Here is a 20,704-nt window from a genome sequence, read left to right on the forward strand (position 1 = left end):
CGCCACAGACGAATGCATAAAAATTTCAAAGTCTGAGCTCGTAGGTGATTCGGCGGCAGGAAGGTGCAAATAAATCCACAGGACTCTTGTTATTTTCAGATGAGTTCATTAAAGTGGGACGAGGATCAAGGTTAGATCTGCCTTTAATTAATTTGCAACGCAATTGTCATCGGTTGCATTATGACCGAAAGCTGCGTCACTTATAATGAATGTGAGCTGGGAATCGTGAGATTTTTCTTCGACAAATATTGAACAATTATAACCAGGATGAAAATGAACCACCCCTTTTCTGTAGTTTGACGTCTCTTTAAAGCTACATTGTGCAGGATTTAGTGCCATCTAGTGGTGAGCTTACAGATTGCGTTCATCTGTCTTGATTTTGGTTTGATTCACATTTTTTTGCATCTTGGGCGACGGGGATTCATGCTTTACGGCCGTCTCATATTTTACGCAATATGAGCCTTCATTTCACGAAAATAAGTTGTTAGCTTGCGCGAGCAACTGGGAGACATTGTGTAAAGGAGCAGTCACTGATTCCTCTAGTTTTTCTTCACTGTAAACCCGAACAAGTTAGCAGAACTCAAAAATGTTGAGGAAATCAATTGCCATAAAATTTTTTAGCTCATAAACTTAAATGTCAATTATTCCCAGAACTTAAAAGTTTTTATTATATGCTACTTTTACCTTGTGATTACAATTAAATGAATGTGTTCATTAAGTAAAAGTAAGACCCTTCGGCTGTTGCCTTGTTTTTCACTCGGGGTCACCACAGCAGATCCAAGGTGGATCTGCTTGTTGATTTGGCACAGGTTTTACACCGGATACCCTTCCTGACGCAGCTTTACATTGCATGGGTAAATGTAGCGGGGGTGGAGTTTGAACCAGGAACCTTCTATACCAAAATCAAGCGCACTAACCACTTGGCCACCACCCCTGCTAAAGTGTTTAAGTCAGCTCAAATATTTTCACATATAATTACTTAATTCTTTTAAGTTGTGCTTATGTTATGCTTTGAAGTTTTGCTTACTTATACAATTAGTTCAAGTCAATCAAAAATTCTGAGTTTAATTTACTCAAGAAGTAAGACTTTATTACACAAACTTGAAATATTTAAGCAAGTAGAACATTTTCTTAAAATTGAGTTTACACTACTTAATCTTTTTAATTAATTTGAACATTTGGGTTTACAGTGTGGCCACTTTTGTTTGAAAGAACTTAAATAGCAAGGTAATGCAATTCAACCGATTTTACTCGTATAACGTTAAAATCGAGTCATCAACCAGTTTATCGTACAGCATAGTCTAGTACTGTGAAATTTTCGATTCATATCGGTTAATTATATATCATATCGGTTATTTGTTCAGCGCTGTCTCAAAGTACAACTTCTTAGCTAGACTTTGCATCTTCCCTTGAGACAATCTGTCCCTCATATATATTTATGTGCGTGTGTATAAAAGCAAATCTCAGAAATATCTGAATTCAAATTAAAATATACCGTGCTGTACTGTTTTCATTTCTTATGATTAAATTAATTCTGAAAGATACTCAATGACTTATTCACATTGTCTAAAGCTAACTGTAAAAGTATTAAATAGCATAATTGTTGATTTTTTTTGTTGTGATTTCTCTGCAGGCAGGCCAGTCTAAATGAGGCAGCAGAGAGACACTACAAGCGCGCAGCCAGTCTCAGACCAGACGTAAGTATCTCACCTCCAAAAATACACACAAGCGTTACTGCCTGTACTAATTTACAAATTAACGTGTGCTGGTGCGCGCATAGAAATTGAGCTAGTGTATAATTTGATATGGGTGCACATTCATAAACCATCCAGTAGGTGTTAGTGTTCCGCATGTCTTGTTTTAATATGGATTCCAGAGCAATGTTCTGAAAAATGCGTGTTGCAACTGTTTCCAAATGTTGCAAAACCATGTTTCCAGTTTGTCTGTTACTAATTTGCAGTACAGACAAAACGTTTTGGTATCATCCACAACCAGTTTTATCCATTGTTTAAATCAAGTTCTACTTCTATTTCACACTACTGTGTAGTTACCTCTTCCAGTAGGGGGCATACATGTCTATAGGAAACTGCATAGTCAAACAAAGTTTTTTGTTTAATGTGGCACGCAAAACGTCACCACCATCTAATCTTTTCATCCTCATTATGCAGTCTTTTACTTTGGTGAGTTACAAGGTGATAGCATTTATTGTCTTTGAGTTATGGTCTACACAATGTGGATGGGATGGACACTCACCCACTCATCTGTGTGATTTTGTATCTGGAGCGTCACTGTGCTAAACTCAAACAAAATCACGCCTCATGTTTGCGCCATCCTCCCTCTAAACAATCTGATTCTAATTAGTTCAACTCTTGAAGCAGGTCGATGAGCTAATTAGTGAACTCACCTGTTTCAGGTTCACAGGCAGAAGACTTCCTGGTTTTCTGCGTCTGGCTGCAATAGGCTATCATTTTGTCTCATCTGTTTGTTTAGCGACCATGTTCTCTGTGACTTGTGATGCCAGTTTGATCAGGAGAAAGTCTTTGATGTAGACATCCTGCTCTGGAGTAACAGGCACTAATCAGTGGTTCCAAAATCAGACAATAACTTGAGCATGTGTCTGTCTTTCCATCTGTTTGCTCCCCGTCTCCTCCCACATCCACTGGCCGATTCCTACCACGCCTAATACATGGATGACGGTCAACCCCAGAATTGCCCTTCACCCTCTGGCGGCCACAGAAACACTGGAGTCTCCAAAACAATTTTTTTTTATCATATTTTGATTAATTGATCAGTAGCTGTCACAGAGACTTTGTTCAGCTACTGCCTCAAAGTACAACTTCTTAGCTAGAGTTTGCATCTTCCCTCAAGACAATCTGTCACTTACAGCCAGTCCAGTGCTTCTCTGCTCAGGCAGAGTGAAGTGCAGTGTGCAGTGCAGTGTGCGTCAGTTGATATTCTCACTGACAGAACAAGGAAAAAAAACACTCATAAATTGAATAAAACAGAGCCTTGTTATTGACTAGAAAACACTTCAGTTTTTATTCAGTCCTTCACAATAAGAAATTGTGGAAAAACATGCTGAGAAATTACTTTTTCAGCGCAGCCCAACTATGGATTAACACTGAATCATCGGCATTGCCATGAAACTATTGATTATATTCTTGGATTTTGTTTTATTTATTTGAAGATAGAAGACATCCAGGTGACTTGGTAGGTGATTTTAATTTTCAAATGTTATTTTGTTTATGTATATATATGTATGTATGTAGTATCATTTTATCTAAATCACTCAAAAATTTGGTAACTCAATATACAAAATTACATATTTTCATTTTGGACATTTATTGAGCACTAATCTATTTTTTTTTAAATATATTACACTACTTTGCTGAACCAAATAACACCAAAACAGTTCATCCACATGAAGAAAGGTATATTTTTTTAACTAAAGATTTGAAGGATTTCTATGTGTCACATTCAGAAAGCTGAGTTTTCTGAACATTTTGATAAGCAACACATGGGCATTATACTATCCCATTAATGTTCAACTAAACTGTTTGATACAGCATACTGATATCTATTACATTCTATTGAAAAATGTGAGGATATTGAAGGATTAACAGAGAAATTACTGAAGGTGTGGCCAAATTGAGAAAATGCCCTTGGACCCCAGAGGGTTAATGAGTTTGTTTTGGTAATGGTGAAGGTCAAAATTTGGTTTTCACTGTGATATCCACGCAACTTTACACATATACTGTATGTTGGTGGGTTCTGGAATTGCCCAGGTGAGATCAAATTGACCAAAACTCAGCCATTCCTGTTAAGCTCATTAGTCTCCAAGGTTGAACTTTCACACTAATTTGCACCACCTCTGGCACACATGGAGGTGGATTCAGGAATTCCTCAGCAAGGTCCAAGTTTACCAAAGGTCAAAGATTGGGGCCAAGGTCATTGTCTGCCTGTGTGCTTGTTGACCTACTCCTCCCAGCTCCTTTTTCTGATTTATACCATACTTGGTATGTCAGTGGTTTGATTCGAAATTACCCTTAAAGAATTAATATTGGCAAAAGTAAAAGGTCAAGGAATTTGATTTTTCAACCACATTTGACCAAATGTGACAGAGGTTGATTCCAGGATTGGCACAGTCAACGAGGTCAATCATTTGGGTGAAGGTCATTGTCATTGCTGTCAAAGGTCATAGTGTCTGAGCCCTTACTGCCTATTACCGTATCTAAAAGTCAGGTATTAGACGTGGAGTACCGCGTGTGCTGTTCAACGCATTCCTTCGACAACCTTCAGCCATGCATTTGTCAAATGTAAAGCACCTGTCGTCTCTGACATTTTCCCTGAGTGCGTCTGCTTAGCGTGTCTCTCAAATATTGGATTTCAAGCCATGAAAGATTCATTGTGTGTTCTGCGTGCTAAGAAAAGCAATGTGGGACCTTTAGCCAGCGTGCCATTTCCCTCTAATAATTCTTGCTATGATGTCTGCAACGTTCTTTTTCTTTCCAGCATATCCAAAATGATGATGACCTCACTTTGGAAGCATGAATTTTTTTTTATTTTTTTTTTCTGATTTGAAGACAATAAGATGATAGTTCACCGTTCCTCCTGGGACGTCACCCGTCCTGAAGAACGGACGCAGCTGTTATCACAAACATACTGTGCATCCAGCTTGTTAAAAGTCGAGATCCGTTTCATGGCTCTGCTGAGAGGGACTTCACAAATCATGACCTCAGTCAAAAACAGATGGCTTACTGTGCTTTAGAGACCGTACACTTGTAAACAGTGCTCCATTTGTAATGGTTTATGTCTGCTTGGTGAGATTTTACCACCCAACTTGTTCAGAATGTCATTGGGTCCTTGTTGATCTTAGTGTGCCATGGCTGCTGTCTCAGGACTCCTGTGTGGCATAGAGTCCAAGATGAAGTAAGTAGTGCTGGGTTGAAAAGATCGATATGCCGATTTTAAATCGCTGAAACACTATTACCTGCATTTTGAGGGCCAAATTTTGTGACGTAAAGCCATAGTTTTTTTAATTTTTATCTTTGTTACAGCCTTACTTTAAAGCCAAAAGAAACAAGGCATCAGGCCAAAACATGGAAGCGTGTAGAAATGTACCTGTGTCAGGGGCAATGAACCAGGTACCTCTGGCGCCCTCTTTTGGCTGCCCTGGATCTGGTCAGTAATTCTGCCCTTCAGCATGTTTGTACAATGAAAATACTACTCTGTCATTCTGGGAGGGGGATATTGGTCCGTGTCATCCATCTTATAGCCATCATTATTAACTACAATACTTAAATAAATTAAGCAATATTTCATAATAAAAGACGGCGGACTGATCAGAGCGCCGCAGCAGCATGTCTGAGACTGACATGCTGCTGTGGCGCTTACGCCATTTCTGAGCGTCCGTAGCGATTAACTGATTATCGCCTCGTTTCTGCTTAAAACTGACTTTAGAATGATTGAAGAGGTTTTACTTTGTCATCTGATGGTTAATAATCCCATTATTCCCTTTGATCGCTTTGGGTGAAGAGACTCAGACTCAGAGTCAGACTCAGTGAATGCACGACGGACCAGTTTTTTTAGAGGGGACTGTTCGGTTGGCGACACTGGCAATAGTTACGCAATCGATTTGTATTGTTGCCTTCTAACTGTAAACTGTTTTATTGCTCTATTTTTAGGGCAGTTTATTGACGCCTTTACGGTGTCAAATCTCGCGTGTAATCACGTTCTCGCTGGGGAGGCCGGGATTTCGTCTGTAAACAAGCGTTTGCGGCAACTTGTTTGCAACATTGCGTCGTTATGGAGGTGAGTTCAACCAAAATATGTATTTAGGTGTTTAACTAAGATAATCGTGAGTCTTTAATGTGAGTTTTATAAAAAAAAAAAAAAAAGCCTGTGTTGTTACGGTTGCATGTCAGGAACCGGTTCTTTTCGGGTATCCTTAAGAAATTATTCGATTCATTGACGTCAGTAGCTTTTTTGCTTAACAATTCCCTTATCTGTCTTTCAGAGTGGCCGTTGTTTTTTGGGGTGTTTGTCAGGAAAATGATCATTTCTCTACATTGACTACAGACTCTGCAGAGAGTCTGTATAATCAACCGTTTCTACAACGTGGCTTTGCTTTGAACCTTGAACCAACGAAGCAGTGCTTCAATCTTTGATCTGCTGCTTCTTTGGTTCTTTGTTTTATTTCGCTTTATCTTAATTTTTCCCCGCTAAAACCCTAAAGAGCGTATGTCTGTGAGTAATATTTACCTTTTTTCTGTTAAACCAACATATTATGGTCTTCTGAAACAGTTGATAGATGTATTTTATAACTTAAAAACGGGACTGATGCTAACGCGTTAGCATGTCTATGACATTTTCATTGTTAAAGTTAGCATTAAGCTGAGCCATTATCAAGCGTGCAAAGGATTCTGGGATACTCTAAAACCGTGAATACTTTGGTAGGTCAGAATATCATAAAACCTCAACATGTATCATCATGAACTGATGTGAAAACTCTCTGGAAACCCTCAGCCTCCTCTCCCTTTGGAAAATAATTTTGGAGCACCTTCCATACCAATGCTTTCCGTCTTCCGCTAATGAGGAAAACAATCTTCCACATCCAAGGTTATAGAAGTAGTTTGTACACAAGTAAAATATCACCATTTGGAAGAGGCTTATGTTTGGGGGAAAAAAACCCAAAAAATCTGTGAAGTGGCTGCCAAGCTGTTAACCATATGTCACACAGTTATGACGCGGGTCCAGGAACAAGGCCAGATCTGGGGGAGGAGGTCCAGCCGAGATGGGAATGAGATTTGGGAGGGGTGTAAGTTATGGATTGCTGCAAATTCTACCTGTGATGGATTCTATGAAGGTTGAAGTTGTCAAAGCCAGTTGTTTTCATTTTGGCTGACTCAAAAGTAGCTGTTTTACTAAATAGTACCCCTTAAACCCACAATAAATGGTTTTAGTTGGGTCATAAAGTATACTGACACATCCTCACACAGTCAGTACACGCTGAAAGGACTACTCTGGAAATTTTCAACCTGAAACCTGTTTGTAGGTACAACGTTTCATTCACATACAGTACAACTTCACTATGCAAAATGTGTCATGAATGCCATTGGGTCCATGTACTATGATACAGAAACACATTACAAACAATAATCAAACATTCTAACCTTAACCCACTGGTGTCCAATGGGGCATGTTCTCTATTTTACCATACTTTCAGTAATTTTCCTTTTAAGGGTATTTGCATATAGTATAATGCCATTGTGTTGCATATCAAAATGTTCAGCAGAAGAGTATAGAACACTGGGTAAAAGATATAATTTGGCTCTCAAGCTGAAAATTTGAAATATGTATTTAGAAATTCCTCAGATACATTTTTATTCATGTGGATGAAGCATTTTGATGTTAGAAATAGGTTTACATTAGGGGCTGCTATAGCGGATTACCCTGTTCTATCTCCCCCTGCCCTCTGCATCACCCTCTGTCACATCAACCACCTGCACGTCCTACCTCAGTACATCCATAACCCTCCTCTTTGGCTTCCCTCTTCTCCTCCTGCCTGGTGGCTCCATCCTCATAAATAAATACTGTACCATGGGTGGTATAGTGACTTAGTGGTTAGCACTGTTACCTCACAGCAAAAAGGTAGTGGGATCACATCCCATCTGGTCCCTTTCTGTGTGGAGTTCTCATGTTGTCCTTGTGTTTGTGTGGGTTTCCACCGGCTGCTCCAGCTTCCTCCCAACATTCAGAGACACGCAGTTTAGATGAATTGGAAACTTTAAATTGACTGTAGGTGTGTATGAATGTGTTTGTCTCTCTATATGTGGCTTTGTGACCGACTCATGTCCTGTCTAGGGTGTACACCCCTCCCCTCGCCCAGTTACTCCTAGTATATTCTCCAGCTAACCAATTATAAAAAAATGAGTGATTGAATGAAAAAAAAAGTGTCATGCAGCAGTGCCATCCATTGGGAACTACACACAGAGACCTGAAATATTCCAAACCAGCATACTTGTAAAATAATATCACTTACCTGTCTGCTGGATGTCTTCTCTTTTTTCACATAATTCCTTTTTGGATGAATAAAGTCCATCAGTGATGAAAAGTGATTTCCAAAAATTGTCCATTGCTGCCTTGAAAAACTAAACTTGCATCGATTCTGTGGGGGGAAAAAATCTTCCGTGTGTTTTTCCACAATGATGTACTCTGTAAGACTAAATGCAGTTTTTTTAGGTCAACAGAATAGTTCTTTTAGGGTTCATGAACATTTTTCAGTGAGGCTCACATACTAACAGACGCTGCAGCGAGAGTGCTGCCTTTCAGACAGTGAAAGAGGAGACATACCGTGTGATCTTCTCCGGCCTCAGGGATTGGCTGTGAGTAAAAGATCTAGAGGAGAGATGCATAGTTCAGCTGAGAATTTGTAGTTTCAGGAAGTGGTGGAATGAAGTCCCTGTGATGTTACGTCGCTGATCTCGTAAAAGAAATGTGATGAAACATAGACTTGGACATGACTGTGGGTCTTTGTGCCACAAAGGGTTCAACACAAATTTAAAAACTCACAGAAGATCACACCACAAGGTAACCATGAACAAGCGTTTACATTACTGTTAAAGGTGTTGCAAGGGACGCATCTCATTGTGTAGTACTTGTCCTTCCTGATCCTTCCACTAATACAGGCTGCTCAGTGAACAGTCTTCACATATAGCGAAGTTTGATTGCTCCCTCGCCATCAAACTTGTGAATTCTCCGTAGGCGATCTTAATAAAAATAAACGAGAACTTGTTGCACTCCAATTTGCTGTGTGTACAGCCTGCCCACAACACACCCCCACATAATGTGGAGGCGTGGCCCAGCCTTTTTGCACCCATGTGCTCAGATTTTGCATCAGGAAAGTAACTAATTTGTTGGGTACATCCCATATGGACTTGCGCTTTGTACCTTAGTTTGTGCACCATAGATCATCAACATAGGGCCTAATACTGTTCACAGTATCTTCTGTCCTGTTAGCGCTAATCACAAGGTAACATAACTGTGAAATAACTCAGTTTCTTGTCAAAATGTGCCATTATTTCAGCTGTGTTGTTGTTTGATGTTCTGGGCACTTTTCCCATAGCTATACTGATTCCGTCGTATAACATTAATTTTGTAAAATATGTACATGAATTCTTGAGAGGACTGCAGGACGAGGGTCATCATGCTTGCAGTTGTATCATTACTGTTGAGTACAAACTTTATCCTGCTTAACCACTCGTAACGTCTTTATCTACTTCCAGTACCCAGCCGCTCTGATGAACCTTGGTGCAATCCTCCACCTGAATGGGAAGCTTCCAGAAGCCGAGGCCAACTACCTACGTGCGCTCCAGCTCAAACCTGATGATGCCATTACCCAGTCCAACCTACGTAAGCTGTGGAACATCATGGAGAGGCAGGGCCTCAGGACTCAAAATGGGGTTGGGGTACAAAAGGATGAATTTTGAAGTGAGGGGGTCATGTCCCGGTTTCTCTAGAGAAAGGAAAGAGAAAAGGCGTGGAAAGACCTAGAGGATTAAAGGAAAGGCAGTCGATGAACCCGATGTCATCTTTAGCTTTCCAGACAATTCATCCAAACATCATCCAAGTGGCTTCCAAACTAAACTGATGCGGAAGCCCCCATTATATCCTTCAGGGAAAGAGTGTTGATACTGAAAACAATCTTGTTCAAAACCTCAAGAGTGTCATGGGCTTACAATCCTTAATCATTCTGGGGAGGGATGAAAGGACAGCATTGTGCATTGAAGAAAGAACACACGTTATTGTAATCCAGTTAAATTTTTTCCGTGGATCTGATTGGTTCAGCGTGTGAGATTTCAGAACGTATAATATCGGGGTAATGCTGGCAAAATATTTGACCGTTTCACATTTGGATGTATTATTCCAAGTGAGGAAGCAGAACTGTCGATTTATGCGACAAGATGCACAATTCAACAGAACACCGGCTGCGCGCACTGCTAGCTGTTAGCTGTGAGCGAGAGAAAGTCGCATACCGCCGCCGAAATTGGTGAGTTTAAGCTACCATATGGAAGTATTGATGTGGATTCTGATACAGAATTACCGTTTCGCATTTGATGGATTTTCACGTTTGATGGATTACTCTGCGCCCTGACCGCTGTTAGAGCGACGCTGCCTCGGCTTGACGGTAAGCCTCGCCAACTGAATTACCTACAGAAAAATAAACTGTGCAAACGATGCAATTGAATTAGAATAACAAGGAATAACACCCTTGTGTCTGGTGATTTGCGGATGTTCATGCTGTTATACGGTCGCAAATCGCAGTTAAAAAAACCTCATTACCTTCGCTGGTAAAGCTCAATTTGCGACTGTATAACCAGCATGAATGTCCGCAAATCATCAGACACAACAGGATCATTCCCTAAGTGTACTGAATGTTTCTGCAGTTAGACATACTTTTACACCACTCTCAAACCATGTCATATGGGACAATAGGTGGTTTGAGAGCTGTCCTTTCATCTCTCCTCCAATAGAATAAGGCCACTACACAAGAGGAACAGCCCCCTTGAGGTGAGTTGACCTTAACTCTCCTGGGTAAGATGAATGTTATTGCCATTGTTGACACGAATGACCCCGTTTGGTAGTAGACCTGATCTCCAATGACGTCAGCCTGAAGAAGCCACTTGGATGACCAGTGAAACATCTTGAAGACTAAACAAGAAGTCCAGTCAATTCAAACTAAACTTGTAGAGGAAGGAAATACGTTTTTTTATTATTATTATTACCATTCTGAAACAGAGTGTATATGGCTTGTTGGGATGTTTGGGACTGAAACGTTGTCGGCTGTATGGATCAAATAATAAACACTAATATCACAGTTGTTAAATTTTAGAATGTGATGACCAGTTGTGATAGTTTCACTGTTTCTTTTGGCTTTTTATACTGAAGTCAAAGGCAAATGAAAACAATAAATACTCAAGTGCATTCCTCTTCCAGAGCCCACAAATCCCTTGTATCACAATACTAGAAATTATTTCCTACCACAAGAGTTGATATTATTCCCAGACCAGGTTGAAACATTTCACCAACATTAATAAAACCTGTCAGAAATATAACTGTGGTTGAGGTAACGGAATGAATATGGCGGTTTCATGGGTATTAGAAACGCCACCAGTCAAAGTGTTGAGAAAGTAGCAAAGGGCATTTAAAAGATAATTTCAATTTAAATTGATTTACATCATCAACTGTTAGGTTGTTTTTAAAAAAAAAAATTAAAAACATAATTGTTGATAATCAAGATGAGTGAGGATTTAGCTACAGTAGCTAGCATGTAGTTAATGTGTTTTAAAACAACCGGCAGCAGAATGCTACAGCTAATTAGCATAGCAAGTTAAAGCTTAGCCCGTGTTGTGATAAAAAACAAAAACTTAAAAAAAAAAGGCCACAAGAAAACTCAACAGCGGTGCCAAAGCTAGAACTGAGTCTTTTCGCCTTTTGTGCCAAGCAAAGAACTGTTCTTACTCACGTGTTGTATTCACTGTGTCAAATGTTGTTTAATTTCATGTGAACCACTGATCTAGTTTAATTTATTAATGTGGTATTGTACATGAGGACACAAACACTGGGCCATCTGACTGTCTCATTAGCTCTTACACTTCTTAGGCTAAAATACACAACTGCATTAAAATGTGTTTTATATATATATATATATATATATATATATATATATATATATATATATATATGCTGTATGTACATTTTTCTCTGTGCTCAGGGATATCCCTGTGTTTCCTGTCACAGAACAGATGTGACAGAGAGAGAGAATGTTAGATGTTTTTCACAACTGTGGTTAAATTATAGACCGTGTTTTGTAAAATAAAAGTGAACCCTTCTTTTACATAATAAATGCACCACAAACATTTTTTGTTGTCATCGAGAACCCTGTCATTATTTAGCAGCCACCAGACCCACTTATGTGTGTTTTTGGGTACTACACAGTGGTTCCCCTATCAATTTACTTTGGTGTGGACATTAAAAGTTTTGAGCCGCTTATTTTCTCAGTAATCGTGCATTAACAGATGAAGCTATCCACAGCTGCTAAAACTGCTGAGGCCATTAGCGTACAATATTAAACACCACGAGAATTCCAGTCATCATGGATGCCTTAGAAGATCCTTTTGGATGTTTCGCCGTACCACAAATCGTATTAGTCCAGGTATTTGTAATAAAATACTCCAAACACAACAGAGACAGCCTCTACAACAGCGAGCAGCCGCATTGATCGGATTAGTTATGGTTGGACACTATGAAAGGAGGAGATGCTCTGCTGAGCCGCTGTTGGTGAAAGCGGCCACGCCCTTTAGTATACAGATGTTTATGGCTTAAAACATCTTAAACTAATAAGTTAGAAAAAAAAAATCAGCCCTTCCTCCCTGTGCAAATGTCATGGAGGAGGAAACTATCTATAGAGACTAAAAACCAGACTGTAAACATGTTTATTTCTGCTCTAAATTTGGACATTTTAACATGGACTCCTATGGAATTGTGCTGTATGTTGGAGCCAGCCTCAAGCGGTCAGTCAAGGAACTGTTATTGTTCTTGTTTTCTTTCTTTGTCTTTTTGCTTGCTCTTGCTTGCCTCTACTGGTGGTTGGCTCTCACTGCGGTATTGTATCACTTCCTGTTCCGGAGCACAGCGGTGTTTTGTTGTATCTGTTAGCTGTTTAATCTGCGCAGTTAGATTGATCTAGTTATCTAGATAACGATTTGTTTCCCAGTGTAATCTTCACGTGCCTTAACTAAAGGACTCCTTCTGCTGAATCACCTCTAAATTATTTACACATTATTCACTTTGCGTGTTTTTAGGAATCCGCTAGCTTAGCGCAGCTACTAGCTCTTAGCCGATTTAGCATGGCGGCTTCTCCTGTCTCTCCCACACTTTTCTGCTCTGGGTGTGAAATGTTTAGTTATTCCTCGGCCTCCTTTAGCAGTAACGGTACTTGTAATAAGTGTAGCTTATTCATAGCTTTGGAGGCCAGGCTGGGCGAATTGGAGACTCGGCTCCGCACCGTGGAAAATTCTACAGCTAGCCAGGCCCCTGTAGTCGGTGCGGACCAACGTAGCTTAGCCGCCGTTAGTTCCCCTCTGGCAGATCCCGAGCAGCCGGGAAAGCAGGCCGACTGGGTGACTGTGAGGAGGAAGTGTAGCCCTAAACAGAAGCCCCGTGTACACCGCCAACCCGTTCACATTTCTAACCGTTTTTCCCCACTCGACGACACACCCGCCGAGGATCAAACTCTGGTTATTGGCGACTCTGTTTTGAGAAACGTGAAGTTAGCGACACCAGCAACCATAGTCAATTGTCTTCCGGGGGCCAGAGCAGGCGACACTGAAGGAAATTTGAAACTGCTGGCTAAGGCTAAGCGTAAATTTGGTAAGATTGTAATTCACGTTGGTAGTAATGACACCCGGTTACGCCAATCGGAGGTCACTAAAATTAACATTGAATCGGTGTGTAACTTTGCAAAAACAATGTCGGACTCTGTAGTTTTCTCTGGGCCCCTCCCCAATCGGACCGGGAGTGACATGTTTAGCCGCATGTTCTCCTTGAATTGCTGGCTGTCTGAGTGGTGTCCAAAAAATGAGGTGGGCTTCATAGATAATTGGCAAAGCTTCTGGGGAAAACCTGGTCTTGTTAGGAGAGACGGCATCCATCCCACTTTGGATGGAGCAGCTCTCATTTCTAGAAATCTGGCCAATTTTCTTAAATCCTCCAAACCGTGACTATCCAGGGTTGGGACCAGGAAGCAGAGTTGTAGTCTTACACACCTCTCTGCAGCTTCTCTCCCCCTGCCATCCCCTCATTACCCCATCCCCGTAGAGACTGTGTCTGCTCCCAGACCACCAATAACCAGCAAAAATCTATTTAAGCATAAAAATTCAAAAAGAAAAAATAATATGGCACCTTCAACTGCACCACAGACTAAAACAGTTAAATGTGGTCTATTAAACATTAGGTCTCTCTCTTCTAAATCCCTGTTGGTAAATGATATAATAATTGATCAACATATTGATTTATTCTGCCTTACAGAAACCTGGTTACAGCAGGATGAATATGTTAGTTTAAATGAGTCAACACCCCCGAGTCACACTAACTGTCAGAATGCTCGTAGCACGGGCCGGGGCGGAGGATTAGCAGCAATCTTCCATTCCAGCTTATTAATTAATCAAAAACCCAGACAGAGCTTTAATTCATTTGAAAGCTTGACTCTTAGTCTTGTCCATCCAAATTGGAAGTCCCAAAAACCAGTTTTATTTGTTATTATCTATCGTCCACCTGGTCGTTACTGTGAGTTTCTCTGTGAATTTTCAGACCTTTTGTCTGACTTAGTGCTTAGCTCAGATAAGATAATTATAGTGGGCGATTTTAACATCCACACAGATGCTGAGAATGACAGCCTCAACACTGCATTTAATCTATTATTAGACTCTACTGGCTTTGCTCAAAATGTAAATGAGTCCACCCACCACTTTAATCATATCTTAGATCTTGTTCTGACTTATGGTATGGAAATAGAAGACTTAACAGTATTCCCTGAAAACTCCCTTCTGTCTGATCATTTCTTAATAACATTTACATTTACTCTGATGGACTACCCAGCAGTGGGGAATAAGTTTCATTACACTAGAAGTCTTTCAGAAAGCGCTGTAACTAGGTTTAAGGATATGATTCCTTCTTTATGTTCTCTAATGCCATATACCAACACAGTGCAGAGTAGCTACCTAAACTCTGTAAGTGAGATAGAGTATCTCGTCAATAGTTTTACATCCTCATTGAAGACAACTTTGGATGCTGTAGCTCCTCTGAAAAAGAGAGCTTTAAATCAGAAGTGTCTGACTCCGTGGTATAACTCACAAACTCGTAGCTTAAAGCAGATAACCCGTAAGTTGGAGAGGAAATGGCGTCTCACTAATTTAGAAGATCTTCACTTAGCCTGGAAAAAGAGTCTGTTGCTCTATAAAAAAGCCCTCCGTAAAGCTAGGACATCTTTCTACTCATCACTAATTGAAGAAAATAAGAACAACCCCAGGTTTCTTTTCAGCACTATAGCCAGGCTGACAAAGAGTCAGAGCTCTATTGAGCTGAGTATTCCATTAACTTTAACTAGTAATGACTTCATGACTTTCTTTGCTAACAGAATTTTAACTATTAGAGAAAAAATTACTCATAACCATCCCAAAGACGTATCGTTATCTTTGGCTGCTTTCAGTGATGCCGGTATTTGGTTAGACTCTTTCTCTCCGATTGTTCTGTCTGAGTTATTTTCATTAGTTACTTCATCCAAACCATCAACATGTCTATTAGACCCCATTCCTACCAGGCTGCTCAAGGAAGCCCTACCATTATTTAATGCTTCGATCTTAAATATGATCAATCTATCTTTGTTAGTTGGCTATGTACCACAGGCTTTTAAGGTGGCAGTAATTAAACCATTACTTAAAAAGCCATCACTTGACCCAGCTATCTTAGCTAATTATAGGCCAATCTCCAACCTTCCTTTTCTCTCACAAATTCTTGAAAGGGTAGTTGTAAAACAGCTAACTGATCATCTGCAGAGGAATGGTCTATTTGAAGAGTTTCAGTCAGGTTTTAGAATTCATCATAGTACAGAAACAGCATTAGTGAAGGTTACAAATGATCTTCTTATGGCCTCGGACAGTGGACTCATCTCTGTGCTTGTTCTGTTAGACCTCAGTGCTGCTTTTGATACTGTTGACCTTAAAATTTTATTACAGAGATTAGAGCATGCCATATGTATTAAAGGCACTGCGCTGCGGTGGTTTGAATCATATTTGTCTAATAGATTACAATTTGTTCATGTAAATGGGGAATCTTCTTCACAGACTAAAGTTAATTATGGAGTTCCACAAGGTTCTGTGCTAGGACCAATTTTATTCACTTTATACATGCTTCCCTTAGGCAGTATTATTAGACGGTATTGCTTAAATTTTCATTGTTACGCAGATGATACGCAGCTTTATCTATCCATGAAGCCAGAGGACACACACCAATTAGCTAAACTGCAGGATTGTCTTACAGACATAAAGACATGAATGACCTCTAATTTCCTGCTTTTAAACTCAGATAAAACTGAAGTTATTGTACTTGGCCCCACAAATCTTAGAAACATGGTGTCTAACCAGATCCTTACTCTGGATGGCATTACCCTGACCTCTAGTAATACTGTGAGAAATCTTGGAATCATTTTTGATCAGGATATGTCATTCATTGCGCATATTAAACAAATATGTAGGAATGCTTTTTTGCATTTGCGCAATATCTCTAAAATTAGAAAGGTCTTGTCTCAGAGTGATGCTGAAAAACTAATTCATGCATTTATTTCCTCTAGGCTGGACTATTGTAATTCATTATTATCAGGTTGTCCTAAAAGTTCCCTAAAAAGCCTTCAGTTAATTCAAAATGCTGCAGCTAGAGTACTAACGGGGACTAGAAGGAGAGAGCATATCTCACCCATATTGGCGTCTTTTCATTGGCTTCCTGTTAATTCTAGAATAGAATTTAAAATTCTCCTTCTTACTTATAAGGTTTTGAATAATCAGGTCCCATCTTATCTTAGGGACCTCGTAGTACCATATCACCCCAATAGAGCGCTTCGCTCTCAGACTGCAGGCTTACTTGTAGTTCCTAGGGTTTGTAAGAGTAGAATGGGAGGCAGAGCCTTCAGCTTTCAGGCTCCTCTCCTGTGGAACCAGCTCCCAATTCAGATCAGGGAGACAGACACCCTCTCTACTTTTAAGATTAGGCTTAAAACGTTCCTTTTTGCTAAAGCTTATAGTTAGGGCTGGATCAGGTGACCCTGAACCATCCCTTAGTTATGCTGCTATAGACGTAGACTGCTGGGGGGTTCCCATGATGCACTGTTTCTTTCTCTTTTTGCTCTGTATGCACCACTCTGCATTTAATCATTAGTGATTGATCTCTGCTCCCCTCCACAGCATGTCTTTTTCCTGGTTCTCTCCCTCAGCCCCAACCAGTCCCAGCAGAAGACTGCCCCTCCCTGAGCCTGGTTCTGCTGGAGGTTTCTTCCGGTTAAAAGGGAGTTTTTCCTTCCCACTGTAGCCAAGTGCTTGCTCACAGGGGGTCGTTTTGACCGTTGGGGTTTTACATAATTATTGTATGGCCTTGCCTTACAATATAAAGCGCCTTGGGGCAACTGTTTGTTGTGATTTGGCGCTATATAAAAAAAATTGAATTGAATTGAATTGGGGGGGCTTCATTTGACGCCATCGAAGTTTACTGCTTGAGAAAAATTGGTTTATTTAAGTTGTACTGTGCCTAAAATGTTTGTACCAAAGTGTTTAGAAGTGCTGGCTTACTGAAAAATTCATGCATTTCCAGATCTATTTACATGTTTGTACACGCGGTGTCACGTGACTATATGGAGACGACACCTTCTAATGGTGAGAGAAACACCTGCAAATTCCGGGCCTACTGGGGAACATGAATTCAGGAAGGATGTGAGACGGCTCAGAGATGAAAGATTTCCTCCCACTCATATGCCTCCTGCTGGCTCGCGCATGTGGGAGTACGGGAAGCAAAAGGAGTGCCTTATGGGTTTGGTATTTCAACAAAACCAGGTTCCGAGGGGGTTAAATGCAGTTTGACCCAACAGGAAAAGTGTAATTTCATGATTTATCGATTGCTAGTATGCAAGGGATTAAAGTGTAAAAGGTTAAAGGAATCACATGTACATCTTTTGAGCAAATTAATATGCTGCAAGTCACAAGGGGTCAATAAAGAAGATAAAGTTTGTAGCAAGAAATACTACAGAGGCAGATAAGTGATTCACGTCAAAGTAACAATACCTGTCCTTCTAAATTGAAAAAGGACCCACGATTTTCCACACCAAGAGAATCAGGAGCGACTGTGTGATTTTTACATTTATTTTGTCTTCTGTTTCATTGCACTCAAGATATGCAGGGCCTGATTTACTACGATCCCAGATAACAAATGCTAAATTGCGTTGGCAATCCAGACATTTGCGTGTTGGGATAGTGACAATTCTGTGAATGATTTTCTCAGAGTAACTGCAAGTGAATTCGGTAAATGTAAATGAGGATGTTGCACACTTTAACGGCCGTTATTAAATGACCTGCTTGTAAGTTTCCAACTTGTGCTTCGTGACGCACAAATTATAACGCACTAACTATAAGTGGGCACGTTCACTCGCTGTCAATTCAAAAATATAATGCAATGCTAAAATACCCTTGACTGTATGAGCTTAAAAAGAGGAAACAATGTGACCTTTTGACTTCTTAAAATAGGTCAAGGTTAGCCATATTTGAACTTGTCCAAGGTCTGTGTCCTAAGAGTGTTCCCTGTGAATTTGAAGACTCTGGCCGTAATAGGACTGGACTTATGCTGAGCACAGATAGACGGACGCAAGACCTTCACAATACCTGATGGCCATATTTTGGTCTCGGGTAAAAATTTTAAAAAATCCTATTTCAGATATTTAATTATTCTTCCATTCATGGTATTTAAGCAAACTAGTGAATAATTATGCTGCATGGTAATATGTTGCCCATGTACGAGGTCTGTTAGAAAAGTAACGGACCTTTTTATTTTTTGCAAAAACTATATGGATTTGAATCGTGTGATTGCATCAACCAAGCTTGAACTTTTGTGCGCATGCGTGAATTTTTTCACGCCTGTCGGTTGCGTCATTTGCCTGTGAGCACGCCTTGTGGGAGGATTGGTCCAGCCCCCTCCTCGGATTTTCATTGTCAGGAAATTGGCTGATCGACTGCCGCTTTGCTTCATCAAAATTTTTTCAGAAAGTGTGAAAGACAGCCAAGTGGAAACCATTTGGAAAATTCAGATGGCTTTTGGTGAAGATCTTATGGGGATCACAGAGATTAAGGACAATTACAACTGGATTAAAGACGGCCCACAGTGGCGGATGGCGCACCGCGCACCGAGCGGCGATCGACAGGCTCAAACGACCAAATCATTTCGAAACTGAACGCTTTGTTGATCCGGGACATCATCTGACTACCAGAGAAATGGCAAGACAGCTGGACATGGCACTTTTTTGGCACATTCCACTGTTACAGGAGTTTTTGTAATGGAAAGAGGAGCGGAGGAATTCGCCACGGAGCCGCTCATGGCGCGGGACGAAAGCACCTCCGTGTTGGTCTCACAGGACATGCCCTGACATGCCCAGCTCTTGCACAATTCGGAAGATTCAGACAGCTTTCGGTGGCTTTTCAGTCGTGTGACTATCCGAGAAGTTGTGGACGAGTGGGACATGCCACAACATGTCCCGTGAGGCTTCATCACGGCATTGCGGAGGGATTCGCGCGTCGGGACGGCGGCGCAGAGCACAGAACAAAAAGCAACTTGTGCAACTGTTGTGTCACTCAGACAGCAAAATTAAGAGGTTAATTAATCAACAGCTGCCTGCTCTTTTAAAAATCACTGGAAAAACATATAAATATAAGACAACCCAAATTAAACGAGAAATGCTGCTTTTGAGAACCTGGACCTCATTTCTGGCATAAAAATGGTTGTTTACTCACCAATATAAGTTTGGTGTGATTAGAAGTCCATAGTTCAAACGAAGTGCTCAGTTCTAATCTGAAGCAAACATTTTTCTTCTTCTACTAAGGTGGATTAGAACTTTTTGTGGTACACAGCACCAACTACTGGACAGGAGGAACGTAGCAGTCAGTGTGACTCACTGATTTGAAAATGCAGCTCTTTCAACCAGACGTGTGGTGCCGTGACATGTCAATCATCTGTGTCCAATCAGATTTCAGGGAAGTCCAGTGTAACCCCGGCCTCCGCTCTAGCTCCACCCATGCCAGGAAGTGTTCAACATTTCCTGTTTCACTGTGACTGACAATTCGGCACTTCCTGTTTGAGTGTGAGCTTGCCACTGAGTTCCCGCGAGATTCCATGAGATCTCGTCTGTCAATCCAGAAAGTGTTTTGACATTTGAAATTTCCTGTTTTACTGTGGATTTAAAATTTGGCACTTCCTGTTTGGGATGCCTTGTACACTGAAATATTATTTATATTTTATGTTGCAACAGCTCTGATGGATTAATCAGGTCGATTTACCCTGAAGGATTTTATTGTATGAACATGGACTGTGAGATGTTGTGAATGTTCAACACACGTTAACAGCAGTTTCTCTTGAAGAGCTGCACATCAAAATATCGATTTTAAAATATCCATTTAAGCACTCAAGTAACCTTCACCTTGTCATAGGCTTCACACTGGCAGGTTGAAATTACTTAATCCCTTAACGAGCCATTAATCCTTTCACTTGCTTTGGCTTCCTGGATACCACAGCTCTGTCTGGTGAATTCCAGTTTAAAGGAATGTATTGGTGCCAGTCTGATTGGTTGATTTCATATTAGGACTACAAAATGCCCATAAGTAACAAATATGTTAAACCCAACCGTTTTGGACAAAGCATCAGTTTGCAGCAGTATTTCCTCCCACTGATGTGGCAAAGTTCACTGGGACATAGTGCAGATGCATTTGCACCCTTAGAACAAACCTGTTCTGCATTTGCTGTTAAAAATAAGGGTATTGATGTTTTAAGCCTATGTTTTGCTTATATACGTGGCAATCCCTTGGTGACTGGAGGAAGGACGTCTCTTGGTCAATTCCTG

General features: G+C 40.5%; 1 protein-coding gene across 1 annotated transcript in view; it reads left to right on the top strand.

Annotated features, from left to right (window-relative positions):
• Window positions 1-9,489, top strand: part of tmtc2a (transmembrane O-mannosyltransferase targeting cadherins 2a) — a 179,989-nt gene extending 170,500 nt beyond the window's left edge. The window contains exons 11-12 of the mRNA XM_034163037.1: window positions 1,634-1,697; window positions 9,285-9,489. Coding sequence (XP_034018928.1) covers window positions 1,634-1,697; window positions 9,285-9,488 — 268 coding nt within the window. The 3' untranslated portion in view covers window position 9,489. The remainder of the gene's footprint in view (window positions 1-1,633; window positions 1,698-9,284) is intronic.
• Window positions 9,490-20,704: the final 11,215 nt, after the last annotated feature.

Source organism: Thalassophryne amazonica, chromosome 22, assembly GCF_902500255.1.
Source record: "Thalassophryne amazonica chromosome 22, fThaAma1.1, whole genome shotgun sequence".
Taxonomy (NCBI): domain Eukaryota; kingdom Metazoa; phylum Chordata; class Actinopteri; order Batrachoidiformes; family Batrachoididae; genus Thalassophryne; species Thalassophryne amazonica.